The following is a 26,685-nucleotide window of genomic DNA, read 5'->3' as shown; positions in this document are numbered from 1 at the left end:
CGGGATCTGAGTCCCAGGAAGCCCTGAGATTTAATGGGTCCTGAGGTTTGGAGTAGTACTTAGCTGTCTAACATCCGGGATCAGCCCCTCCGAGTCTTTAGAGATGAGCTCCTCATCGCTGGGGACCTGAGGTTTCAGTGAGAGGAGGGGAGGGAAGAGTAGGATGAAGCTGGGCCTCTGAGGGTCACTGGTAAAATAGCCTTGCAAGTAGCTACAGGCCCAGGAGCTCATCCAGGCTTGACGCTGTGGGCTTGTGGAAAGGAATACTGTTCTCATTTGTCTTTGGCTTCTTCAGCTCTTGGGAGTGGAAGGGAAATTAAGGAAGGTGGGTTCAGCCAGCAACCAAGGCACATCCCATCGCTCTCTCCTTCCCCAGATCTGGAGCCCTGTCTGGGCTTGGCTGAGCAGGCACAGGCAGACTTGTGGGAGAGGAAGGAAAGGGGTGGGCAGAAGGAAGCTGCCTCTTGATGACAGTTTTTTTGTGTGTTTTTTTGAGATGGAGTCTCACTCTATCGCCAAGGCTGGAGTGCAGTGGTATGATCTCGGCTCATTGCAACCTCCGCCTGTGGGGTTCAAGTGGTTCTCCTGCCTCAGCCTCTGGAGTAGCTGGGATTACAGTTGGTTGCCACCACACCCATGTAACCGTTTTTGTTTTTTGGTTTTTTTTTTTTTTTTTTTTTTTTTGAGACAGAGTCTCACTCTGTCACCCAGGCTGTAGTGCAGTGGCATGATCTCCGCTGACGGTAAGCTCCGCCTCCCGGGTTCACACCATTCTCCTGCCTCAGCCTCCTGAGTAGCTGGGATTACAGGTACATGCCACCACGCCCGGCTAATTTTTTTTCGTATTTTTAGTAGAGAACGGGGTTTCACCATGTTAGCCAGGATCGTCTTGATCTCCTGACCTCGTGATCCGCCTGCCTTGGCCTCCCAAAGTGCTGGGATTACAGGCATGAGCCACCGCGCCTGGCCACACCCGGCTAACTTTTGTATTTTTAGTAGAGACAGGGTCTCACCGTGTTGTCCAGGCCGGTCTTGCACTCCTGACCTCAGATGATCCACCTGTCTCAGCTCCCCGAAGTGCTAGGATTACAGGCGTGAGCCACTGCACCTGGCCAGTGGTTTTTGTTTTTTAGAGACAGGGTCTGGCTCTGTTGCCCAGGCTGGAGGGCAGTGGCGCAATCATGGCTCACTGCAGCCTCCAACTCCTGGACTCAAGCGATCCTCCCACCACAGCCTCCCGAATAGCTGAAACTACAAGTGTATGCCACCATGCCCAGCTAATTCTTTTTTAATATTTGTGGCGATGGGTTCTAGCTATGTTGCCCAGTCTGGTCTCAATCTCCTGGCCTCAAGCAATCCTCCTACCTCGGCCTCCCAAAGTGCTGGGATTACAGGTGTGAACCACTGCACCCAGCTAGGAATGTCATTTTGGAAGTGATAAAGAATACCATGTGCAGGAAGTAGTAGGAGGAACCCTTGACGCGGAGTCAAGAGACCTTGGTCCTAGTCTCAATATTGCTACTACTTTGCTGTACGACTCTTATTTTTATTTTTTATTTATTTTTGAGACAGTCTCGCTCAGTTGGCCAGACAGGAGGACAGTGGCACAATCATAGCTCACTATAGCCTCCATCTCCTGGTCAATCCTCCTGCTTCTGCCTCCCAAAGGGCTGGGATCGCAGGCACTTGGTGATTTTTGAGAGTCACTTTCCTTCACTGAGACTCAAGCTCCTTAAATAAAATGATGACTTGATGGCTGGGCACAGTGGCTCACACCTGTAATCCCAGCACTTTGGGAGGCTGAGGTGGGTGGATCACCTGACGTCAGGAGTTCGAGACCAGCCTGGCCAACATGACGAAACCCTCTACTAAAAATACAAAAATTGGCTGGGCATGGTGGCTCACGCCTGTAATCCCAGCACTTTGGGAGGCCGAGGCGGGAGGATCACGAGGTCAGGAGATCGAGACCATCCTGGCTAACACGGTGAAACCCCGTCTCTACTAAAAATACAAAAAATTAGCTGGGCATGGTAGCCAGCACCTGTAGCCCTAGCTACTTGGAAGGCTGAGGCAGGAGAATGGTATCAACCCGGGAGGCGGAGCTTGCAGTGAGCCGAGATCTTGCCACTGCACTCTGGTCTGGGTGACAGAGTGAGACTCCATCTCAAAAAAAGAAAAAAAAAATTAGCTGGGCATGGTGGCGCGCACCTGTCATCCCAGCTACTCGGGAGGCTGAGACAGGAGAATTGCTTGAACCTGGGAGGCAGAGGTTGCAGTGAGCCGAGATCACGCCACTGAACTCCAGCCTGGGCGATAGAATCAGACTCTGTCTTCAAAAAATAAAAATAAAAATAACAAACTTCCTCAGGCTTCAGGGAGTGTTGAGTTAACCTGCAGAAACAAGGTAAGTTCCTGGAGGTGCTAACTAGCAGTTGCCGGAGACAGAACCAGCCCAGCCTTTGGGCTCACAAAGACCAGGTTCAAATTCTGCCTTTCCTGGCTGTGTGACCTTCAGCAAGTGAATTAACCTGTCTGAATCTCTGTCTCAAAAGCAAGGCTCTGTCTCAAGAAAAAAAAAAAAAAAGGAAAATAAATGAAATAGTTATTAGAGTGTGGTCCTGGACCAGAGCATCGCATTCCCCAGAGAGTAGTAGAAATTCAAACTCCAGGCCCTGCACCGCAGACCTACTGAATCAAAAACCCTAGGATGGGGGCCAGCAATCTGTTTGAACACGCCTGCTGAAGTTTGGGAATCACTGCCACACTGCATGGGAATGTAGACTGTTGGGATTCTGAAGCTTAGGACATATCACAATCTCCTGAGAGCTTGTTAAAAACACAGATTCCAGGCCGGGCATGGTGGCTCACACCTATAATCCCAGCACTTTGGGAGGCTGAGGCAGGTGGATCACGAGGTCAGGAGATGGAGACCATTCTGGCTAATGCAGTGAAACCCCGTCTCTACTAAAAATACGAAAAATTAGCCAGGCGTGGCGGCACTCACCTGTAGTCCCAGCTACTTGGGAGGCTGAGGCAGGAGAATTGCTTGAACCCAGGAGGTGGAGGTTGTAGTGAGTGGAGATCACACCACTGCACTCCAGCCCGGTGACAGGGTGAGACTCCGTCTCAAAAAAATAAAACAAAAACAAAAAAAATAAGAAAAAAAAAACACAGATTCCAGGCCATGAACGGTGGCTCACGCCTGTAATCGCAGCACTTTGGGAGGCCAAGGCAGGTGGATCACCTGAGGTCAGGAGTTCAAGACCAGCCTGGTCAACATGGTGAAACTCTGTCTCTACAAAAATACAAAAATTAGCTGGGCATGATGGCAGGTGCCTGTAATCTCACCTATCTGGGAGGCTGAGGCAGGAGAATCGCTTGAACCTGGGAGGCAGAGGTTGCAGTGAGCCGAGATCAAGCCACTGCACTCCAGCCTGGGCAGCAGAGCAAGACTCTGTCTGAAAAAAAAAAAAAAAAAAAAAAAACCACAGATTCCAACTGGGTGTGGTGGCTCACGCCTGTAATCTTAGCACTTTGGGAGTCCAAGGTGGCAGGATCACTTGAGCCCAGGAGTTTGAGGCCAGCCTGGGCTACATAGCCAGACCCCATCTCTACAAAACAAACAAACAAAAAAGAAAAGTAGCTGCTGGTGGTGGTGGTATGTGCCTGTGGTCCCAGCTGCTCGGGAGGCTGAGGTGGAGGATGGCTTGAGCCCAGGAGTTTGAGGCTGCAGTGAACCATAATGATGCCGCTGCACTCCAGCCTGGGCCACAGAGCGAGAGCCTGTCTCAAACCAGACAAGACAAAACAAAACAAAAACCAGATTTTTGGCCTCAAAGTCAGAAACTGAGGTGGGGTCTGGGAATACTTTTTTTTTTTTTTTTTTTTTTTGAGATGGAGTCTCACTCTGTTGCCCAAGCTGGAGTGCAGTGGCACAATCTCGGCTCACTGCAACCTCCGCCTCCCGGGTTCAAGCGATTCTCCTGCCTCAGCCTCCAGAGTAGCTGGGATTACAGGCGTGCACCACCACGCCCGGCTAATTTTTATATTTTTAGTAGAGACGGGGTTTCACCATGTTGGCCAGGCTGGTCTCGAACTCTTGACCTCGGGTGATCTGACCACTTCGGCCTCCCAAAGTGTTGGGATTACAGGCATGAGCCACCACGCCCGCTGGAATCGATATTTTAACCGGAGATGAGTTTTATTGGGGTGGGGGGTGCCCCGGAGGCTGCACTGCGGGGAGATCACAGAAGGCACCTTGGGGTATTGGAGACTCTGGCCTGGGGGACTGAGGACTCCCCTTGGGTGGAAGAGGGGAGATGCAGCTGGAGAGAGGACACCTGGACACCTGCCCAATCCAGTGACGTCAGCCTCGTCTGCTGTCACAAGAGGGCGGGGCCTCGGGGGCGGAGTCTCTCCCGCCTCAGCCCTCGGTCTAGTCTGGCCACCTTCCCAGTCTGGTGGGTGCAGGTGGGGAGAAGCCTGGGTCTGGGGGCAACGAGCGCGGGTAAGACCTGTAGGGCGCCAGCTAGGGACGCCAGCGGGGGCCGGGTGGTCGGGCGTGACGGCCGCGGCGAAGCTGGGGGACTTGAACAGCCTGTCTCGTCTTGGTCCTGACCTCCAGGTGGCGCCGCGGTGCGCGGACCGGCGTTAAGGTCGCGTCGCCCTTGGCCTCTGGCTGGGGAAGCCCCTACGGCCTAATGGGGGTGGTGGAGGAACTGCTAGAGGGGCTCTAGGCCATAGCCGGGAACAGAGAGACCTCCCTATGTGAGCCCCCGGAGACCCTGACCGCGGGCTCTGCCGCTCCTCCCAGCACCCCTACGACATTAGCCGATGGGGGAGCCGACATTAGCGGATGGATTCTTAAACACTAAAGGGTCTCCAGAGCATAAAATGGGCACTGGTGACACTGCTTCCACGGGACGGTTAGTTTCTAGTGAAAACAGCTTCTCCACTGCGCATGATGGCTCATGTCTGTAATCCTGACATTTCGGGAGGCCAAGGTAGGGAGAACTGCTTGAGCCCAGGAGTTCAAGACCAGCCTGGGCAATATAGTGAGACCCCATCTGTCGCTTTTTTTTTTTTTTTTTTTTTGAGACGGAGTCTTGCTCTGTCGCCCAGGATGGAATGCGGTGGCGCGATCTCGGCTCATTGCAACCTCCACCTCCCAGGTTCAAGCGATTGTCGTGCCTCAGCCTCCCGAGTAGCTGAGATTACAGGCATGTGCCACCACGCCCAGCTCATTTTTTTGTATTTTTAGTAGAGAGATGGGGTTTCACCATGTTGGCCAGGCTGGTCTGGAACTCCTGACCTTAAATAATCCACCTGCTTTGGCCTCCCAAAGTGCTGGGGTTACAGGAGTGAGCCACTGCGCCCAACCATGAGACCCTATTTCTAAAAAAAAATAATTTTAGGCCGGGTGCGGTAGCTCACGCCGGTAATCCCAGCACTTTGGGAGGCGGAGGAGGGTGGATCACCTGAGATCAGGAGTTCCTGACCAACCTGGCCAACATGGTGAAACCCTGTCTCTACTAAAAATACAAAAATTAGCCGGGCATGGTAGTGGGCGCCTGTAATCGCAGCTACTAAGGAGGCTGAGGCAGGAGAATCGCTTGAAACCGGGAGGCAAAGGTTACAGTGAGCCAAGATTGCGCCACTGCACTCCGCCTGGGCAACAGAATGAGACTCCGTCTCAAAAAAAAAAAAAAAAAAAAAAAGAAAAGAAAAGAAAAAATAAATAATAATTAAATTAACTGGCCATAGTGCCATGCACCTAAAAGTCCCAGCTACTTGGGAGGCTGAGGTGGGAGTATTGCTTGAGTCCAGGAGTTAGAGGCTGCAGTGAGCTGTGATTGCATCACTGCACTCCAGCCTGGTTAACAGAGCAAGACCTTGTCTCAAAACAAAACAAAATTCAACAAAACAAATCCTGCCTCATCCGATTCTTGGCCAGGACACACTGGTGTGGAAACTCTCCTTCCCCACCAAGTTCGCATCCTGCCCGGCCCCCCAGGTTCCACCTGCAGCCACTCTATCCCTCTAGCCCAGAACTAACCCAGCCTCCACCCCTTGTCATCCCTTTGTTTTCAGGATAACCTGAAATCCTAGCACTTTTGGAATAATCCTGTAATCCTAGCACTTTGGGAGTCCAAGGTGGCAGGATCGCTTGAGCCCAGGAGTTTGAAGCCAGCCTGGGCTACATAGCCAGACCTCATCTCTACAAAACACTCCCTGTGCCCTGGCCTTTCCTCAGCCTGGGGGCCAGTAGAAAAAGTGTGGGGCATTTCGAGGTTTTTCTCAGGTTGAAGGACTGGCAAGGTGTGTCTGTGGTAGTAACTTGTGGGGAAGGGACTGGGCCCTGATTCTCAGGGCTCTGCTCTGAGCCTAGGCTATATTTTATTTAATTTTAATATTTATTTATTTGTTTGTTTTGTTTTGTTTTTAGTTGTTTGAGAAGGAGTTTCGCTCTTGTTGCCCAGGCTGGAGTGCAGTGGCGTGATCTCGGCTCATTGCAACCTCTGCCTCCCAGGTTCAAGCGATTCTCCTGCCTCAGCCTCCCGAGTACCTGTGATTACAGGCATCTGCCACCACACCCCGCTAATTTTTGTATTTTTAGTGGAGACGGGGTTTCACCGTGTTGGCAAGGCTGGTCTCAAACTCCTGATCTCAGGTGATCTACCACCTTAGTTAGCCTCCCAAAGTGCTGGGATTACAGGCATGAGCCACCGGGCCCGGCCTTATTTATTTTATTTATTTTTATTTATTTTTTTTGAGACAGAGTCTCACTCTGTTGCCCAGGCTGGAGTGCAGTGGTGAAATCTTGACTCACTGCAACCTCCGCCTCCCAGGTTCAAGCGATTCTCCTATCTCACCCTCCTGAGTAGCTGGGACTACAGGTGCACGCCACCACACCTGGCTAATGTTTGTATTTTTAGCAGAGATGGGGTTTCACCATATTGGTTAGGCTGGTCTCGAACTCCTGACCTCAGGTGATCCACCCGCCTCTGCCTCCTAGAGTGCTGGGATTACAGGCGTGAGCCACCACGCCCGGCCATAATTTATTTTATTTTTGAGACAGTGTCTTGCATGTCACCCAGGCTGGAGTGCAGTGGTGCAATCACAGCTCCCTGCAACTTCTGCTTCCCGGGGTCAAGCGATCCTCCCATCTCAGCCTCCCAGGTAGCTGGGACTACAGGCATGTGCCATCAAGCCTGGCTAATTTTCTGTATTTTTGGAAGAGATGGGGCTGGTCTCGAACTCCTGAGCTCAAGTGATCTGCCTGCCTCAGCCTCCCAAAGTGTTGGGATTAAAGGCGTGAGCCACCGCGCCTGGCCTTAAGCTTCTTTTCTTCTTTTTTTTTTTTTTTCCTTGAGACGGAATTTCACTCTTGTTGCCCAGGCTGGAGTGCAATGGTGCAATCTCGGCTCACCACAACCTCCACCTCCTGGGTTCAAGCGATTCTCCTGCCTCGGCCTCCCAAGTAGCTGGGATTACAGGCATGCGCCATCACAATGGGCTAATTTTGTATTTTTAGTAGAGATGGGGTTTCTCCATGTTGGTCAGGATGATCTTGAACTCCCGACCTCAGGTGATGTGCCCACGTCGGCCTTCCGAAGTGCTGGGATTACAGGTGTGAGCCACCACGCCTGGCTCTTTTCTTCTTTTTTGAGACGGGGTCTCACTGTGTTGCCCAGGCTGGTCTTGAACTGCTGGCCTCAAGTGATCCTCCCAGGTCAGCCTCCCAAAGCATTGGGATAACAGGCATGAGCCACCGCACCGGCCTCAGCCTAGTCTTCAGTCTCCTGAAGCTCAGTGTCAAAGGCCTCAGCCTTTTTTTTTTTTTTTTTTTTTTTTTTTTTGAGACAGAGTCTTGCTCTGTTGCCAGGCTGGAGTGCAGTGGCGCGATCTCGGATCACTGCAACCTCTGCCTCCTGGATTCAAGCAATTCTCCTGCCTCAGCCTCCCGAGTAGCTGGGACTACAGGTGCCCACCACCACGCCCGGCTAATTTTTTTGTATTTTTAGTAGAGACGGGGTTTCACTGTGTTAGCCAGGATGGTCTCGATCTCCTGACCTCGTGATCCGCCCGCCTTGGCCTCCCAAAGTGCTGGAATTACAGGTGTGAGCCACCGCACCCGGCCCCAGCCTCAGCTTCTTTTTTTTTTTCCTCTCTCTTCTTTTTTTTTTTTTTTTTTTTGAGACGTAGTCTCGCTCTGTCACCCAGGCTGGGGTGCAGTGGCGCGATCTTGGCTCACTGGAAGCTCTGCCTCCCAGGTTCATGCCATTCTCCTGCCTCAGCCTTCTGGGTAGCTGGGACCACAGGTGCCCGCCACCATGCCCGGCAATTTTTTGGTATTTTTTAGTAGAGATGGGGTTTCACCGTGTTAGCCAGGATGGTCTCGATCTCCTGACCTTGTGATCCGCCCGCCTCAGCCTCCCAAAGTGCTGGGATTATAGGCGTGAGCCACCATGCCTGGCCATCCCGGCCTCAGCTTCTTGAGCATGCATGCTTCCTGGCTGCCATGGCAACTCGACACTTGCGGATCATGATGGCTGACCAACTGTGTGGCCACCCCCAGAGCTTATGAGGTCTGAGGCCACTGAATGGGCCTTGCTGGACATAGTCCCTCCCCACCAGCTCCTTCACACAACAAGACCTCCCCTTACCATGGTACCCCATCTAGTTCCCCACACAGATGGACCCCGCTCCCATACCAGGGCTTCTGACTCTCCACCTGTCTCACACCACCTGACCTCTCTCCTCCTGCCTCTGCCCTTGTTTCCCTTGGCAACTCTCTGGGCCTGTAGAGGCTCTCTCAGGGGAAGATAGTCCTTCATGACTAAATCCTTCCCTCGTGGGTCCCCAGACCCTCTGATTCCAGCCCCCCAGAGATGGGGATACTGCCAAGGTGAAGGTTTCGGGGACGACCCTCAGGGAGGTTCAGCTGTGTTTGTTTCCTGTGACTGCTGAAATTGTACAGATTGCCACATACTACATCCTAGACCTCCTGAATTCTGATTTGGGGATCAGGAAGGAGGTTGCTGGGAAGCAGAGGTGAGTCATGACCCAGGCTGGGGCCCCATCAGGGAGGTTAAGTCTCTTTTTTAAAATTTAATTTAATTTATTTATTTTTGTAGAGACAGAGTCTCTCTATGTTGCCCAGGCTGGTTTCAAACTCCTGGCCTCAAGTGATCCTTCTTCCTTGGGCTCTCTTAAGTGCTGGGATTACAGGTGTGAGCTATGGTACCCATTGCCCTCTAGAGGAAGGCAGGCCCAGCCTGCAATCCCAGCATTTTGGAAGGCCAGGTCGGAGGATTGCTTGAGCCCAGGAGTTTGAGACCAGCCCGGGTAACATGGCAAGACCCTGCCTCTACAAAAAAAAAAAAAAAAAAATTACCTGGGTGTGGTGGCATGTGCCTGTAGTCCCAAGCTACTCAGGAGGCTGAGGTGGGAGGATCGCTTAATCCCCAGAGGTCAAGGCTGCAGTGAGCCATGATCGTGCCACTGCACTCCAGCCTGGGTGACAGAGCGAGACCCTGTCTCCAAGAAAAAAATAAAACTTGAAAAAAAAAAAATCTAGAGGAAGGCAAAGGGTCTGGAGGGCATCGTGAGCAACACTCACCTGGTCAGTGAAGCTGAGCAAAACTGCCCTACTCAGACCTGAACTGGCCTGAGACAGAGACAGAAAGGGGCAGGCAGTCTGGGCACGGTGGCTCACACCTGTAATCCCAGGATTTTGGGAGGCTGAGGCAGGCGGATCACCTGAGGTCAGGAGTTCAAGACCAGCCTGGCCAACTTGGCGAAACCCTGTCTCTAATAAAAATACACAAATTAACTAGGTGTGGTGGCGTACACCTATATAGTCCCAGCTACTTGGGAGACTGGGGCAGAAGAATCACTTGAACTGGGAAGCAGAGGTTGCAGTGAGCTGAGATTGTGCCACTGCACTCCAGCACTCTAGCCTGGGAGACACAGTGAGACTCTGTCTCAAAAAAAAAGAAAGGGCAGTCTCAGACTCCCAGAGAGGAGAACAGCAAGTTTCTGTTCCACCTACTTCCTTCAAGGGCTTCTTCCTCCAGGAAGCCTTCCCATCCTCCAGGCTGAGCTGACCTACCCTTCACAGAGCTGGGGCTGGTGTTTAATCTGCACAGGCTGCATGAAGTTTTGCATCCTCTTTCCTGGAGCCTGGCCTGGCCTGGATGTTAGAGTTCATGCTGCACCCTGGGAGGGTGAAAGCTGGCCCCACTCAGAGCTGTCCATGCCACTCCCAGGCCCCAGCAAATAGCAGGTGTCAGTGAGCGGGTGAGAGGCATGTCTTCGCCTCCTGGGACTCTGAGCTTCCTAGAACTGGGGCCACATTTCCTGCCTTATCTGTTTTCTCCACTGAGCAGGGCTGGGACTGGAGGGGGCACGTGTGGGGCCAGCCAGCAGGAGCCCGAGGCGAGAGGGTCTGAACCCCCTGCCTCAGAGCCTACCGGCAGAGAGACCAGGGGCCTTTCATTTCCCAGCATCCCCGACATCCTGCTCATCTGCTGCAGAAACAATGAACACGGGAAAAGGGCAGGATGTCCCAGAGGTCGTCCAGAGGAGGAGAGGACAGGCTGAGTCAAAGGTGGGGAGGGAGGAAGGACAGAGGTCAATGGCACACGTGCCATGATCTCATCAGCTCCTGAAAAACAATGACTCGACCTTCTGAGGGCCACAACTGAGCTCTGGCAACCACATGAGGCCAGTCATTTCCTCAGTGTTCAGATGAGGAAGAGGGGGGCTCTCAGAGGAAAGGGAATGATCCCCAGGTCACATGGTCAGTAGGCACTGGAGCTGGGACTGAAACCCAGGGAGACAGAGGAGAGACGGGCCAGGGCTGCGAGGAGGCAGAGAGGCAAGGGCTTCGGCCTCCCCATTTCCAAGCTTGGATTCCCAGGAGTCCATTCATATGTGAAAAAAATGGCTTTTTATTTATTTGTTTGTTTAGAGACAGTCTTGCTTTTTGCCCGGGCTGGAGTGCCGTGGTGTGATCATAACTCACTGTAGCCTTGACCTGGACTCAAGTGATCCTCCCACCTCAGCCTCCTGAGTAGCTGGGACTATAAGTGTGCACCATCACACCCAGATAATTTTTTAAATTTTTGGTAGAGATGGGGTCTTTCTATGTTGCCCAGCCTGGTCTCCAACTTCTGGGCTCAAGTGATCCTCCCGCCTTGGCCTTCCAAAGTACTGAGATTACAAGCATGAGCCATTGCGCCTGTCTTATTTATTTATTTTTAGAGACAGGGTCTCGCTCTGTCACCCAGACTGGAGTGAAGTGGCACAATCATAGCTCAGCGCAGCCTCAAATTCCTGGGCTCAAGGGACCCTCCTGCCTCAGCCAACAAAGTAGCTGGAACTACAGGCATACACCACCATGCCTGGCTAACTTTAAATTTTTTTAGAAATGGGGTCTTGACCAGCCCAGGCTGGTCTTGAACTCCTGGGCTCAAGTGATCCTCCGGTCTCAGCCTCCTGAGTAGCTGGGACTACAGGTGCACACCACCACACCCGGCTAATTTTTTTGTGTTTTTATTGTAGAGACAGGGTTTCACCATCTTGCCCAGGCTGCTCTCGAATGCCTGTCCTCATGTGATGCTCCCACCTGGGCCTCCCAAAGGGCTGAGATTACAGGTGTGAGCCACTGCACCCAGCCTGATAGCAGAACCTGCTTTTCTTCTACCAGCCTCTCTTGGACTGTGGAAAAACCTCACACCAACATCTCCTTGTCCAATCTAGAGGCTTCCATGGAATCACTCTCCACCCCAAGACCCCCCAACATCTCCTGTGTGTCCAACCTCATTGAGTAACAGACCATCTGCTGCTTCCCCCGTCCCCATCCATCTCCCCAAGGTCCTGGGCATTGGTCCCCTGCTAAGGGGATCTGTCGGGACCTGCCTCCCAGAGTGAGGGTGGCGATTTCTGCATACATTTCCCCTATCTGTGGCTCCCTTTTCCTGGGTTATGGCCCCATCTTCCGTGCCTCCACACCCTTTCTTTCTACCTCCAGCTGTCCCTGGGCTCTTTGGGACCCTAACCACTGGCATCAATCAACCTTCTATGCCCAGTGTGGACATCAAGGACATCTCCCCAGCAAGCTCAGGCCTTCAGCCCAACATTCTCCTCCTTGCTGTGCTCAGCTCCATTGAATTCTCCATCCTCCACCCCACCCTGCAAATCTGTTTATCTTTGCTTTTCTGGTTTCTTTCATTTTCCTCTGCCTCACCCAGATTCCAGACAAATTCTTATTTATTTATTTATTTATTTGAGATACAGTTGCTGGCGGCTCACTGTAACCTCTGCCTCCCAGGTTCAAGTGATTCTCATGCCTCAGCCTCCGGAGTAGCTGGGATTTTCAGGCATGTGCCAGCACGCGCAGCTAAAATCTTTTTTTTTTTTTTTTGAAATGGAGTCTCGCTTTGCTCGCTTTGTTGCCCAGGCTGGTGTGCAGTGGCATGATCTGGGCTCCCTGCAACCTCCACCTCCTGGGTTCAAGCAATCCTCCCACCTCAGCCTCCCAAGTAACTGGGATTACAGGCCTGGGCTACCACATACGGGTAATTTTTGTATTTTTAGTAGAGACGGGGTTTCAGCATGTTGGCCAGGCTGGTCTTGAACTCCTGACCTCAAGTGATCCATCTGCTTGGGCCTCCCAAAGTGCTGGGATTATAGGCGTGAGCCACAACACCCGGCTTGGATTATGGACAAATTCTTTTGAATGAGACTCTGTCCCCTGCCTCCAACTTTTCTGCATCCCAGCAGCTGGCATCATCCCATGTCCCAGAGACTTCACACACACCTAATGGGGCTCATCTCAACCCTCCTGTTCCTCAGCCTGATGCTAGGGAGGCCAGGCTCAGGGTCAGTGTGTTGGCCTGCAGCCCGATGTGTGCCCTCCTCCCTGGATCTCTTCCTCCTGGGTTGGGACGAAGGCGTGAAGGTGGTTTGGAGTCATGAGTTCAGGCTGAGACACCTCAGACCTACCTGACCTGCCGGGGGATTCACCCTGCCAGCCTCCAAGATGCAGTAGGATGAGAACACGCACTCTGGGGATAGGAGCCTGGATGTGTGTGTGTCTGGAGGTTGGCCATTCCCATCTTCCAGCGTGTCTCGTGTGACAGGGACCAGTGTGGAAGTGTCTCTGGGTTGGCCCTTAGGCATAGGCCAGTTTGAGAATAGGAGACAGGAAGTGAGAGGTCGCCATAGGTGGGGTTTGCAGAGGGTGGTATTAGAGCTTTGCTGTCTCTCTGATCTTTCTTGGCCCTATTTGGGGGTGACTTCCAGGATGACGCCCTTGCTCCTCCCCCACCCCCAAACCTGGCAGGTCTTCCCATGTGTCCTCTGTAGCAGTCTCAGCCACACCGTGCAGTGGACCACTGCATTGGAGGCATCCTACGTCTTCTCAAGGACATGGTCCCTTCAAGGACCCTGGATGCTGACCTGTCTCCTGTCCCACCTAGCCCACCTATAGCACCTGGCTCAGCAGAAGCTCATGGATGACCTTGAATGACCCCTTCCAGCACTGAGACTTGCTTTCTTCAAACTAGCATCCAGGTCTAGGATTACCCCACTCAGCAGCCTCAGATAACTAAAGGAGCATCTCTAACTGGTGAGGTCTAACCCAATCAAAAGTCTTTTTTTTTTTTTTTTTTTTGAGACGGAGTCTCGCTCTGTTGCCCAGGCTGGAGTGCAGTGGTGCAATCTCGGCTCACTGCAAGCTCCGACTCCCAGGTTCACGCCATACTCCTGCCTCAGCCTACTGAGTAGCTGGGACTAGAGGCGCATGCCACCACACCCGGCTAATTTTTTGTATTTTTAGTAGAGACAGGGTTTCACCGTGTTAGCCAGGATGGTGTTAATCTCCTGACCTCGTGATCCGCCCGCCTCGGCCTCCCAAAGTGCTGGGATTACAGGCGTGAGCCACAGCACCCAGCCCAAAAGTCTTATAATAAATAATATTTAAGAGATGGGTGTTGCTCTGTCGCCAAGGCTGGAGTGCAGTGGCGTGATCATAGCTCACTGCAGCCTTGAAGTCCTGGGCTCAAGGGATCCTCCCACCTCAACCTCCCCAGTACCTGGGACTACAGGCATGCACCACCACGCCTGGCTAATTTTTAATTTTTTTATAGAGACTGGGTCTCACTATGTTGCCCAGGCTGGTCTTGAACTCCTGGCCTCACAGGGATCCTCCTGCCTCTGCCTCCCAAAGTGCTGGAATTACAGGCATGAGTCACGGTGTCCCAGCCATTTTTTGTTTTTTGAGACAGAGTCTCACGCTGTTGCCCAGGCTGGAGTGCAGTGGTGCCATCTTGGCTCACTGCAACCTCCCCCTCTCAGGTTCAGGTGATTCTCGTGCCTCAGCCTCCCGAGTAGCTGAAATTACAGGCATGTGCTGCCATGCCCAGGTAATTTTTTGTAGTTTTAGTAGAGAAAGGGTTTCACTGTGTTGCCCAGGTTGGTCTCGAACTCCTGGCCTCAAGTGATCTGCCTGCCTTGGCCTCCCAAAATGCTGGAATTATAGGCATGAACCACCATGCCCTGTCCTCCTCCCCATTTTTTTTTTTTTTTTTTGAGACCGAGTCTCGCTCTGTCACCCAGGCTGGAGTGCAGCAGCACAATCTCAGCTTACTGCAACCTCTGCCTCCCCGGTTCAAGCAATTCTTCTGCCTCAGCCTCCTGAGTAGCTGGGACTACAGAGGAGTGCTACCACGCCCGGCTAATTTTTTGTCCCCTTTTCTTTTGAAGAGGAAAAGCAATTCCTGGCCTCCCAGCCTGGGCCAGCCAAAATAGCTTAGGAAGAATGTGGGCAGGCCCAAGACCTCTCACCTCCCTCACCTCCACCTTCCGATCTTCACACTCGTACTGTTGTTTTTTTTTTTAATTATTATTATTATTATTATTATTATTATTTTTGAGACAGAGTTTTGCTCTTGTTGCCCAGGCTGGAATGTAATGGCACGATCTCTGGCTCACTGCAACCTCCGCCTCCCAGCTTCAGGCAATTCTGCCTCAGCCTCCTGAGTAGCTGGGATTACAAGCATGCACCACCACACCCGGCTAATTTTGTATTTTTAGTAGAGATGGGGTTTCTCCCTGTTGGTCAGGCTGATCTCAAACTCCCGACCTCAGGTGATCCACCCGCCTCGGCCTCCCAAAGTGCTGGGATTACAGGCGTGAGCCACCGCGCCAGGCCCTGTTTTCTTAAAATCATTGGTGAACATTCCACTTCTTGGAGACCCGCAATGTAAATTGGGCAAACAGAATGGCTTGTTTTCGTCTGTGCTGGGGCCTGAAATGAGTCAGTGACTAGATTTTAAGGCTGAGGAATTGCGTTTACTGGGTTCATGGACACGAACTCCTGTAGGGCCTAGATATTTATCAGCATGGCCAAGGCCTGGGGGACAGTTTCGAGTCTCAGCTCCAACACTTCCTGCATGCCAAAGCTGCATCAGCCTCTTTTTTTAAATAAACAAAAAACGTTTAGTCACAGAAATGTTCAGGAATATGCAAAAGTAGAGAAAATATAGTAATAAAATCCTGCTTCAGCAGTCATCAACATTTGGCTAATCTTGTTTCATCCATGTACCCTCAAACACTGTTCCGAACCCCAACTTTTTTTTTCTTGTGACAGGGTCTCACTCTGTCATCCAGGCTGGAGTGCAGTGGCGAGATCCTGGCTCACTGCAACCGCCGCCTCCTGGGTTCAAGTGATTCTCATGCCTCAGCCTCCTGAGTAGCTGGGACTATGGGACTATAGGCACGTGCTACCATGCCTGGCTAATTTTTTGTACTTTTTAGTAGAGACGAGGTTTTGCCATGTTGCCCAGGCTGGTCTTGAACTCCTGAGCTCAGGCAACTTGCCTGCCTCGGCTTCCTAAAGTGCTGGGATTACAGGCTTGAGCCACTGTGCTCAGTCTTGATACTTTTCAATTTAAGGTAAAATACAGCATGATTTATTAGTTTTTTTTGTTTGTTTGTTTTTTGTTTTTTGAGACAGAGAGTCTAGCTCTGTCACCCAGGCTGGAGTGCAGTGGCACAATCTTGGCTCACTGCAACCTCCACCTCCTGAGTTCCAGTGATTGGCCTGCCTCAGTCTCCCAAGTAGTTGGGACTACAGGCACCTGTCACCACACCCGGCTAATTTTTTTGTATTTGTATTTTATTTTACTATTACTTTTTGAGGCAGAGTCTCGCTCTGTTACACAGGCTGGAGTCCAGTTGCACGATCTCAGCTCACTGCAACATACGCCTCCTGGGTTCAAGCGATTCTTGTGCCTCAGCTTCCCAAGTAGCTGGGATTACAGGTGTGCACCACCACGCCTGGCTAATTTTTATATTTTTAGTAGAAACGGGGTTTTACCATGCTGGCCAGGCTGGTCTCGAACTCCTGACCTCAAGTGATCCACCCACCCGGGCTTCCCAAAGTGCTGGGATTACAGGTGTAAGCCACCGTGCCTGGCCTGATTTTTAAAAACCTTTTAATATAATCATATAAAATGCATACATTTCCAAAGTCAAATATACAAAACAAAGTATATTTGGAGGAATAAGACTGTCTTTCATTCTATTCTCTCCCTCCTATGTCGCTATTAAAAATTTTTAATTTATACTCCCAGTTTAAAAATTTATATTTGTACCTCACTATTTCTTTTCACAATTGAACAATGAGATAATAGACATACTTTCTTGTTCTTAACTTTAGCAGGAAAGCCTCTAGTGTTCCACCATTGAGATCTTCCTTTAAAATCCTTTTTGTAAAATTTGGGCTGTGCTATCCATTCTATCTGATGTTCCACAGCACTTCCTGGAAAGATAAAATGAACAATGTGGAAACTCTCATAATGAAAAGTGGTACACAAACGTGCCTGTTGACTGAGCATGAATCAATTCCAGGAAAGCTTCAAGATTCCTGAACCTTTTTGAAGCAGTTTGGAGAATTAAAAAAAAAAAAAAAAAAAAGAGTAAGAAAGGATTCCTGAACCCACTTCCACTTACATTCTACACAAAAATGAAAGGAGGCTTGCAGAATTAAGGGGACCTGCCCCAAGTAACCTAAGGAGCAGGTGGGAGCTCTCATTTCCTTTTCTGCAGTTCAGGGGTCTTCTGCTATGTGGAAAAGCTCAGGGCCCAGGATAAGTCCACTGACATTAAAAATTAAAAAAACTGAATTCAAGGCTGGTTGCAGTGGCTACTGCCTGTAATCATAGCACTTTGGGAGGCCAAGGCAGCTGAACCACTTGAGGTCAGGAGTTCGAGGCCAACACGGTGAAACCCTGTCTCTACTAAAAATACAAAAAAAATTAGCCGGGTGTGGTGGTAGGCGCCTGTAATCCCACCTACTTGGGAGGCTAAGGTGGGAGAATTGCTTGAACACTGGAGGCAGACGTTGCAGTGAGCTGAGATTGTGCCACAGCCTCCAGCCTGGGCACCAGAGCGAGACTCCGTCTCAAAAAACAAAATAAAACATTGAACCCACAATACAGAGTTTTTTGTTTGTTTCTGAGACAGGGTCTTGCTCTGTCGCCCAGGCTAGAGCGCAGTGGTATGATCAGAGCTCATTGCAGCCTGGAACTCCTGGACTCAAGTGATCCTCCCGCCTCAGCCTTCCCAGTAGCTGGGACTACAGGTGAGCACCACCACCACGCCCGGCTAAAATTAAATTCTTTTGGTAGAGATTGGGAATGGTGGTGTGGAGTCTCGGTATGTTGCCCATGCTTGTCTCCAGCTCAGGGTTTCAAGACATCTTCCCGCCTTGGCCTCCCAAAGAGTTGGAACTGCAGGTATGCGCTACCGCACCCGTGCCAGATATCTACTTTTTATACAAATTAATATTTCAGGGAACTCTCGAAGGTAAAAGTAGTCACAAAAAGCTGCAAGAGTTGCTGTGTCCCAGAAGGGAGTCCGGGATGGGGTCGGCGACCCTCGCCCGCACTCATACAGGGCAACTCCGGTCCGAGTTTGGAGGCAACGGAACACCGGAAATGCTGTGCAGGTCTGAGTGGGGAGGTCAGGGCACACTGGACCGTTACCTTAAAGCTGCCCCATTTATGGCCAGGTGCGGTGGCTCATGCCTGTAATCCCAGCACTTTGGGAGGCCGAGGTGGGCGGATCACGAGGTCAGGAGTTCGAGACTAGCCTGACCAACATGGTGAAACCGTCTCTACTAAAAATACAAAAATTAGCCGGGCGTGGTGGCGCGCGCCTGTAATCCCAGCTACTCAGGAGGCTGAGGCAGGAGAATCTCTTGAACCTGGGAGGCGGAGGTTGCAGTGAGCCGAAATCGCGCCCCTGCACTCCAGCCTGGGCTACAGAGAGAGGCTCAGTCTCAAAAAAAAAAAAAAATGCTGCCCCATTTGGCGCCCCAGAATGAGGACTGACACACTGGGCACTGGGCATCGCAGCACTAGCAGGACTAAGATTCCTCTGGGCAACTCAGCCATAGCAGAGTTTTCAAGAGGAGGAGTGGCCCTGATGAGGACCCGTAGGGCTTCAACCGACCCCCGCTCAAAAACACTTCGGCTTGGGGGCGGTGCCAAGGCTGTGAGTGCTTCCAACACTTCGGCTTGGGGGCGGTGCCAAGGCTGTGAGTGCGGAAGCCTGCCGGGAACCTGGGGACGTAGCGAGGGAAATGACGCCTGGGAGCGTCAACAGGGTGGGTGGGGCTGCTGACTCCGCCCCCGAAGGAAAGGGTTAACGGTTTCCGGTAGCGGCGTCTAGGAGGGGCGGGGGAAAGGAGGCGGCAGCCAGGCTGTGTCCCCTGACCGTTGGAGCGCCTGCGACCCCCGCATCCCCGCACCCTCAAGGCACCTCCAAAGATGATGATGGGTTGTGGGGAGTCAGAGCTGAAGTCGGCGGACGGGGAAGAAGCCGCGGCGGTCCTGGGGCCACCCCCGGAGCCCCAAGTCCCGCAACTCCGAGCCCCAGTGCCCGAGCCCGGCCTGGACTTGAGCCTGAGCCCGCGGCCCGACAGCCCTCAGCCGCGGCACGGCAGCCCCGGGCGGCGGAAGGGGCGGGCGGAGCGGCGGGGCGCGGCTCGGCAGCGGCGGCAGGTGAGCGGGGGAGGCTGGCCCCCGGCCCGCGACGGCCTCGCGCCCACCTGGTCACTGCCCTGCCTTCTGCTCCCAGGTCCGCTTCCGCCTGACGCCGCCCTCCCCGGTGCGGTCCGAGCCGCAGCCTGCGGTGCCGCAGGAGCTGGAGATGCCCGTGCTGAAGAGCAGCCTGGCCTTGGGCCTGGAGCTGCGGGCCGCAGCCGGGAGCCACTTTGATGCTGCGAAGGCCGTGGAGGAACAGCTGAGAAAGTCGTTCCAGATCCGCTGCGGCCTGGAGGAGAGCGTGTCCGAGGGTGAGGGGGGCGGGCGGCCGGCCGCGTGCGGGAGTCGGGGTGAGGCGCGCCACTCACCTCCGTCCCCGCTGCGCTCTCAGGGCTGAACGTGCCGCGCTCCAAGCGGCTCTTCCGGGACCTGGTGAGCCTGCAGGTGCCGGAGGAACAGGTTCTGAATGCCGCGCTCAGGGAGAAATTGGCTCTCCTGCCGCCACAGGCTCGAGCCCCGCACCCAAAGGTGATGGCGTCTGGGCGTGGGGTTTCCTCCATGTACCCCCTTACCCGGATCCTTCCTCCCAAAGTGTAACCTTGCTTTGGGCCCAACCTCCCAACAGGAGCCACCTGGGCCGGGGCCAGACATGACCATCTTGTGTGACCCAGAAACACTATTTTATGAATCTCCACACCTGACCCTGGACGGTCTGCCCCCTCTCCGACTTCAACTCCGGCCCCGCCCTTCAGAGGACACCTTCCTCATGCACCGGACACTGAGGCGATGGGAAGCGTAGACCCCAAAGATCCCTGGAGGGCTAGTTCGTATTTTTGTGTTAAACTATTTGTTAGAATAAAGTAATTTTGCTAATAAATGGGACTCTTCTTGGAGGCCTAAAATGGGGTTAAAAGCTCTCTAGGGGGTTATCCACTTAGCCTCAGGTTGAAAGCTGCCTGGAAGTCGGGTTTGGGGGCCTTTTTGGAACTTGGTAGAGTCATGGCAAGTGGAAAACACTGTCCATGTTAGAGGTTTACTTAGATACCCCTCCGTTCACAACCTTACCTGCCTCTCCCTGACTTCAGCCACAGCTACTGCCTGTTTTTGATCAGGTAGCGATTGTTCTCTGCATCACTTATTCTGATCTCTCAAAATGCAGAGCCCAGCCTATCACACTTCACAAAAACCTTCCATGATTACCTGTCTCAAGGAGCTTGCAAGCCAGCTGTCTGCACTGAGTTAATGAAATTATCTCCTTGCTTTTTACCTTTAAGAGCCTTGCCCATCCTGTTTACACCTGACCTGAATACTCAGTATGTTCGAAGTTCCAGTAACACCTAAGAAGCCCCCGAAGAGCTTCATGTTGTTAATTGCCTGTAAGTCTGATTCCACAGCACAAAAAAGGTGCTAGCCCGTCCCTGGGCATTTGATCCAAAGCACTTTTGCCTACCTCCACCGTCAACTCTTTCCAAGTTAGCCTTCTGGCCAGGTGCGGTGGCTCGCACCTGTAATCCCAGCACTTTAGAAGGCCGAGGCGGGTGGATCACCTGAGGTCAGGAGTTTGAAACCAGCCTGGCCAACATGGCGAAACCCCCGTGTCTACTAAAAATACAAAAAATTAGCTGGGCATGGTGGCGCGTGCCTGTAATCCCAGCTACTTGGGAGGGTGAGGCAGGAGAATCACTTGAACCTGGGAGGCGGATATTGCGGTAAGCCAAGATCACACCACTGCACTCCAGCCTGACGACAGAACAAATCTCCATCTCAGAAAAACAAAAACCAAAAAGTTAGCCTTCTGCCCAAAACGTCTACGGGGTTTTTCTGGGGAGGGAAGGCAGACTCCAAGTTCCACACCAAAATTTGCATTACACACCTTTTCCTGACTAGGCTTCTGTGTACTTGCGTGTGGACTTGACTAGTGTTCAACAATCAGCTCAACCACTGAAAAACGTGTCTTCCTTGAGATGGAAGATAAACAGCACAGGTTCTGGTGGGAAGCACCACCCATCCCCCACCAGCTAGAAAGTACCGACACAGGTGTGGGGGCCACTGCCCTAGACATCAAGTTTATTGTGCTGTTCTCACATTCAAAACCCAACCCCCTCTCCCACTGGGGGAGGGCAAAGGGAAGGATTTTCACAGTACCTGCGTGCCTCCCTGCCAGACTTCCCCCTCTAACCCTCAGTCCATCTATCCATGGTCCACTGAAATGCAGCTAGGGACAAGAGCTAGGGACAATGGCTGAGGAGAAATGGGAATCTCTCTCCTTGGGAGAATAGGAGGAGAGGGCTAGAGAATTTGATATCCTCCCACCTCCCATGCCCTAAGAGAACAGAGGTCAGCAAACAGTCCATGCCATCCAGCCTGGGAGGCTGGGGGAGAAGAAGATGATGGTGACTCCAGCACAGCCAGCCTTGCTGCGCAGGTGCCAGAGGCATAGGGAGGAGGCTGAGGCAGCGACGGAAGAAAAGCTTTCTTTGCAGATCCAAGAAAGGAAACTATTTTTGGAGTCAGAAAGGAAAGACCTTGGGACACTTTCTCCTCTTCCCCCAGGTCCTTATGAGCAGCGAGGGCAGCCTCTTCACACTTTCTGTTTAGGGGGCCACTTAGTGGCTGGGGGATCGGGCCTTGTGGAACAGGTACACAGGACGCTGGAAGCCTGAGGGGAGAGAGAGTGATCAGAAGGGGTTGGCAGCACCTCAAGAATCCCCATGGGGGTCTGCACTCTTTCAGCCAGGACCAGCCTCCCTGACAAAATAAACCAGCCTTACCTTTAGAGGTGTTGTGGGGTGTGGCCACAAGCTCATAGCTGGAGAAGCCCACGTCTGGGGATGTCAGGTAGGAACTGAACTGCTCTGGCTTCAACTGGATTCGGTAGTAGTTCTTGTAGATCGTTTCCTAAGGAGAGAGGCAAGGGACCACTTCAGCATGCTGCCGCCTCCCCTGGCCAAGGGCGATGCCCACCTCGGGGCCTTTTCTTGCCTCAACCAAAGGAATGACTATTCCCCCACCACCCAACTCACTGTAAGAGTCTTTCTCTTGCCATACGACGACCAGGGTTGGGGCTCTAGGACCAGGATGCCCCCAGGGCGTAAGTGCCTGTAGATCCGGCGAAACATGCGCTTCAGGCCCTCGTCTCCCCAGTTCAGATGCACCCACTTGGTGAGGCTGAGGCAGAGCACCACATCATACTCAGGTGTTTGGGCCTCCACCAGGTCATCTCGATCCAGCACATAATTACCCTGAGGGCAAGAATCGGCAGTGAGGTCAACGGAGGGAATGAAAGAACCCCTGCTCCCAGGCAACCTGCTCTGAGGCCGATACAGTCCAGCGGCCTCACTTTAGCCCGTGGCCACATTCTTCTCAGACTAACTCCCAAAAGGTGCCTGCCCTCTTTGAGTTTTGTTTTCTCCTCTACACCTTCCTGCCTCTGCTTCTTCCTACTGGTGGTAAGCCAAAAAAGGTCGAGGGAGCCTGAGTAATTTTAAATGGTGCAAATTATCCATGAAGTCTTCCAAAGCTAGGGTCCCAGGACCATATCCTGTGTTTATTCTCACCCACAGACATTAAGTGGAGTGACTGCAGGTTCTGCAAGGGTAACTAACCCAGGTTTCAAAGGCAGACCTGTGGTTCCTTCCCTGCAGTTGGGGCTGGCAAAGTTTCAGGCCTATTCTTTCCTTTCTCTGAGAGAAATGAAGAGCCACATCCTTTAGGAAGCCTTTTCTAGAAGCTCAGCTCATCACAACCCTCTAAAAAGACCATTCTTCAGGCTTAACCCAACACAATGCCAAAGATCCCAGTAGGCAGCCTAACTGGAGTGTTCTCTGGGGAGCTGTGTGCAGTCAGGGGACTCTGCAGGGCACAGGACTCTCTCCTCTCTGCAGAGGAGTTTCTGGTTCTTCCCTCTCCCACTATCTAGGGTCAATGTGGTGAGGATCTACAGCCAAACCACTTGGGTTCCTGACACGCTTCAACAAACTGTCTAGGAAAACAAAAGCCGCTGATGGGAGCAAGGTGGCTATCAAAGGGCAGAAACACCAGTATTAGTCTGTCGCTACTCTAATCTCCTCCCTAGAAGACATTCCATGCCTGACTCCCATTCTCAGGCTCCTTCAGTAAATCTGAGGACCAACTTCCACCTGGATCAAATTCCCTAGTGAGCAGCAGCCTTCAAGGGAAGGGAAGGTGGACCAGTGTGGATTATAGGCCAAGCCGGAAGCAGAGCAAAAAGAGAGTCCTCCTCTATCTTGGAGATCCTTGCAGTCATGACAAAGGACTCCAGGGTCAATGCCCCAAGGTAGACACCCCACCTTTCCAGGTTATAAGAGGGGAGAGACGCCCAGCAGAGGCTCTCACTTGCCAACCCAGACCCCTCTTTTGAGGATCTGGGTCATAACCTTCCCTGCTACATTCCCATTTAATCTCATCTTCACACCTGGCCCCTATTCCAAGAGCCTCTGGACCCTCTTACCGTGACGAAGACAACATTGTTGGGGAAGACTGATGTGTCCGCTCCATCCAAGGGCACTTGGGGGGCAGCGATGGGACCCCGGCTGGCAGTCAGTGAGGCTGGGAAGCAGCTCCTCTTTCGAACGGTGGTGGTCCCTTCCTCACCCTCTGCCCCCGGGTCCCCTTCCAAAGTCTGGGGTGGGAGACGCAGCTCCTCGGAAAGGTAGTGTCGGATGTTTTGGCGGGCAGAATGGATGAGCCGGGAATCGATATCCAGGCCCACCATGCGGGACGGGCCCCACTTGCAGGCAATGCTCAGGGTCAGATGGCCCACATTGCAGCCCAGATCTAGGACGTCCCGGCCCCGAAACCACTCAGGCTTCAACACCCGAAGGCGCCCATCCTCACAGGAAGGATTGCGGTACCCATAGTATTTGCAATAATTCCCATACTGGAACTTGCGCTGTTGCTTTTTAAAGCCTGCTGCAGGCAGTGGGTGGTGGTGGTGGTGGCGGCCTCCCCAACTCCCTCGGCCCTTTTCCTTGGAACCCTGGCCTCCACCCCTATTCCCTGCCTCCGACTTGCTGGAAGTCCTGCGACGTTTGCGATGTCGGGAGGAGGAAGATGGGGGTGCAGAGATAACTGAGGCAGCTGGAGGGGCTGATAGGGAGCCTGAGGGACCCTGCAGAGCAGATGGAAGGGGAGACACCACTTCATCCCTGCAGTTGATGGCTGTGTTGAGTTCATAGGGTTGGGGGGCATCCCGGTTCTGGCCCCTGTGCCGCGGCTGCTGTGAGGCGCCCTCCCCGTGGAGTGAGGGGGTGAGAGGGGCTGTGGGCGGCACGGGGTGGCTCTCACTCCCTCCGGCTGCCTGCTGCTGCTGGTGGTGCTGTCCCCGGTGTCTATGCCGCTTCCGACCAGTCTTGAGTGGCGAAGCAAGAACTACATGGCCCTCATCAGTGCAAGTATTGAGACTGAGCGGGTCAGTAATATCTTTGGGGATGAGGATCTCCACCGGATCTCGCCCTTTGGCCGGAAGGGGGGATGACTTAGGGGTCTCCGCGTTGAGGGCGCGGCTCACTTCCTCATCCAGGAGGCTATTCAGGTTCAGGGGATCAAAGATATTGCCCCCCAGGAGGAAGTTGGAGGGTAACACAGAGTCACAGTCCGAATTCACCCGCCTGCGCCTCTTGAAAGCCGGATGTTTGAAGCCTCCTCCGCCTCCCCCTACATTACAGCTATTTCTCCTCTTGCCCCCGCCCCCCCCAGGTGGCCGGTGGGGCTGATAGCCATTGCGGGGTCGAGGAGGAGCAGGGGGACCCAGCTCTGTCCCGCCCCCTCCCCGGCGCTCCTCCCCCACGTCCGGGGGAGCGGCTCGCCCCGGGGGATCCGACAGGCGGGCCTCCCCGTGCGACTGCGCCTGGGGGCCGCCCCCTCGGTGCTGCTGCGCCTGGGGACCACTGGGGGAGGTGGCCGCGGCCCCGGGGCTTTCCCGACCGACCGCAGAGGCCGGGGACCCCGCAGATGGCGCGCAACGACCCGGACCACGCTCCGTCCCGCCGCGGAGCTCCCCAGAGGCGGCCTCTTGGTGCGGTGGCACCGTGGGGCCGCCCCCTCCGCCCGACTCATCTTTGAGCGGCGGCGGCGGGGCCGGCACCAGAAACGGCTCCTTCTCCGCCGCCATCTCGATCATTTCCTCCCCTTATTCCGTGCCAGTCGGGGTAACGAGGGGGATCAGGGGGCTTAACCCCCCCTGCCTGGACCCTGCTCCCTTCCCCCCTTTCCCGAGTGCGCGCGCAGCTCTGCTCTTCACGCCTAGTCTCGCGCCCAAGCGCCTCCCCGCCAAGTGCGCCCTACTCGCCCGCGAGACCAAAACAAGAGGCCCGCGAGACCCGAACTACTCGAGGACTCAACCGCGCGTGCGCCGACCCCTTTCTCCTCCGCCACTACCACCCGGCCGCGAGCGCGCACGGTGAGCGCGCGTTCCCTTCGCCCCGGAACCACGCATGCGCACTCCGCCACCACCCTGGTTGCGCGCGCATCAGAGTACGAACCAACTTAACGGCTCTGGGAGTTTAAATATAACCCCCCCACAGCCCCCGCAAAAGCCCACCACCCCAAACTGACACCCTACTTCCCTGCGCAGCTATGTCCGGCCCTACTGATCTCCTTTGTCTCTGCCGCGCGATCCCACCCACCGTAGGCGGGGGACGGGAGCTGGTGTGAAAAGGTCTCCTTGACACCCGACCCTTGTTCCTGAGGAATGAGTCTCAGCGGTCTCCGCCCGGCTCTAAATCCAACAACCTCCCCACCCCGCCTCCTTCCTCCCCCTAGTGGGCAGCGCCTGCGCACACCCTTTTGGGCTTGCGCGGGTAGAGGCAGCACGTGCTGGAAGTGGCGCCCCGCCCCCCGTCTAAGGGGTTGGGCCTGTGACGTCGCTTCCTTAAGTTTTGTAAACGCAGCGTGCGTCAGCGAGATCCGGAGGGGCGGGGCTTCCTGACGAAGGGCGGGGCTCATGAATTATTCATGAGCTGTAGGTAGCAAACCTCCCCCCTCTGCCCACCTTCTTAGAAGCGCTTCCGAGGGAGCGGAGGGGAGACCCTACAAAGCCAAGGAAGGGCAGGAGTGGAACTGGGCTCAGTAAAACGCGATAGGTCATTATAACTCACCCCCCTTGAAAATATTCTCTGCTGAATTGGGGAAAAAGAAAAAGCACTAAAACAGCCGATGTTGTCCAACTTCCTCTTCCCCCGAAACGGCTGAGTCGTTCTCTGGCTCCTCTACCTTCCCCCAATCGCAATCACCTGGAGACGCCACACCACGCCTTCCTCTCCGCCTCAACACCCACAACCCGAACCCCAACGCATCCGCCCACTCCCGACGCCCACTCACTGGCCCGTCAGTTCGCGGGCCTCCCTGAACACCCACCGCGGCGCCACGCCGACTTATATACCAGCGAGTGTGGGCGGGGACGGGGGTTCGGTCCGCGCTGGGCCCCCCCAGCTTCTGCCAATGAGGAAGAAGCGAGTCTACGCCGTTTTCCCGGGGAGATGCGCCGCCCGGTCTCCCTGTCAGCGGAGTGCTGGGCCGAGGACAGGGCGGCAGGGGTGACAGTGGGGTACAGGAGAGTCTCAAAATCCTAAGGTGAGGGCGTGAAGGAGACCAGCAGGAAGAGGAG

General features: G+C 53.7%; 3 protein-coding genes across 15 annotated transcripts in view; 2 read left to right on the top strand and 1 right to left on the bottom strand.

The window, feature by feature from the left end:
• Nucleotides 1-18,643: 18,643 nt before the first annotated feature.
• Nucleotides 18,644-19,935, top strand: PPP1R35 (protein phosphatase 1 regulatory subunit 35). The gene is made up of 4 exons (XM_034964593.3): nt 18,644-19,076; nt 19,153-19,369; nt 19,450-19,586; nt 19,684-19,935. The coding sequence occupies exons 1-4, from the start codon at nt 18,843-18,845 to the stop codon at nt 19,855-19,857; spliced, it is 762 nt and encodes a 253-aa protein (XP_034820484.1). The 5' UTR covers nt 18,644-18,842; the 3' UTR covers nt 19,858-19,935.
• A 1,163-nt stretch (nt 19,936-21,098) lies between these two features.
• Nucleotides 21,099-26,375, bottom strand: MEPCE (methylphosphate capping enzyme). The gene is made up of 4 exons (XM_008965447.6): nt 23,530-26,375; nt 22,082-22,300; nt 21,830-21,956; nt 21,099-21,717 (listed from the first exon to the last, which is right to left on the bottom strand). The coding sequence occupies exons 1-4, from the start codon at nt 25,198-25,200 to the stop codon at nt 21,665-21,667; spliced, it is 2,070 nt and encodes a 689-aa protein (XP_008963695.2). The 5' UTR covers nt 25,201-26,375; the 3' UTR covers nt 21,099-21,664.
• ZCWPW1 (zinc finger CW-type and PWWP domain containing 1) overlaps nt 25,981-26,685 on the top strand; it is a 28,431-nt gene continuing 27,726 nt past the window's right edge. For 7 of the 13 annotated variants that reach the window (XM_063606056.1, XM_055115228.2, XM_055115225.2 and 4 more), the window contains exon 1: nt 26,384-26,651. The gene's annotated coding sequence lies outside the window, so the exon portion shown is untranslated. Of the gene's footprint in view, nt 26,652-26,685 lie in introns of all 13 variants that reach the window. The other 6 variants (XM_055115222.2, XM_008965440.5, XM_008965442.5 and 3 more) reach the window with 5 other exon arrangements.

This window comes from Pan paniscus, chromosome 6, assembly GCF_029289425.2.
Source record: "Pan paniscus chromosome 6, NHGRI_mPanPan1-v2.0_pri, whole genome shotgun sequence".
NCBI lineage: Eukaryota > Metazoa > Chordata > Mammalia > Primates > Hominidae > Pan > Pan paniscus.
The sequence above is the reverse complement of the archived record's forward strand: the minus strand, read 5'-3'. Positions and strand labels throughout refer to the sequence as shown.

Coding starts and splice junctions, on each gene's coding strand:
- PPP1R35 (XM_034964593.3), top strand. CDS start 18,843: ATGATGATGGGTTGTGGGGAGTCAGAGCTGAAGTCGGCGGACGGGGAA. Junction 19,370..19,449: donor GGAGGAGAGCGTGTCCGAGG/GTGAGGGGGGCG, acceptor CTGCGCTCTCAG/GGCTGAACGTGCCGCGCTCC. Junction 19,587..19,683: donor CTCGAGCCCCGCACCCAAAG/GTGATGGCGTCT, acceptor ACCTCCCAACAG/GAGCCACCTGGGCCGGGGCC.
- MEPCE (XM_008965447.6), bottom strand. CDS start 25,200: ATGATCGAGATGGCGGCGGAGAAGGAGCCGTTTCTGGTGCCGGCCCCG. Junction 21,957..22,081: donor GCAAGAGAAAGACTCTTACA/GTGAGTTGGGTG, acceptor CTCTCTCCTTAG/GAAACGATCTACAAGAACTA. Junction 21,718..21,829: donor ACCCCACAACACCTCTAAAG/GTAAGGCTGGTT, acceptor CTCTCCCCTCAG/GCTTCCAGCGTCCTGTGTAC.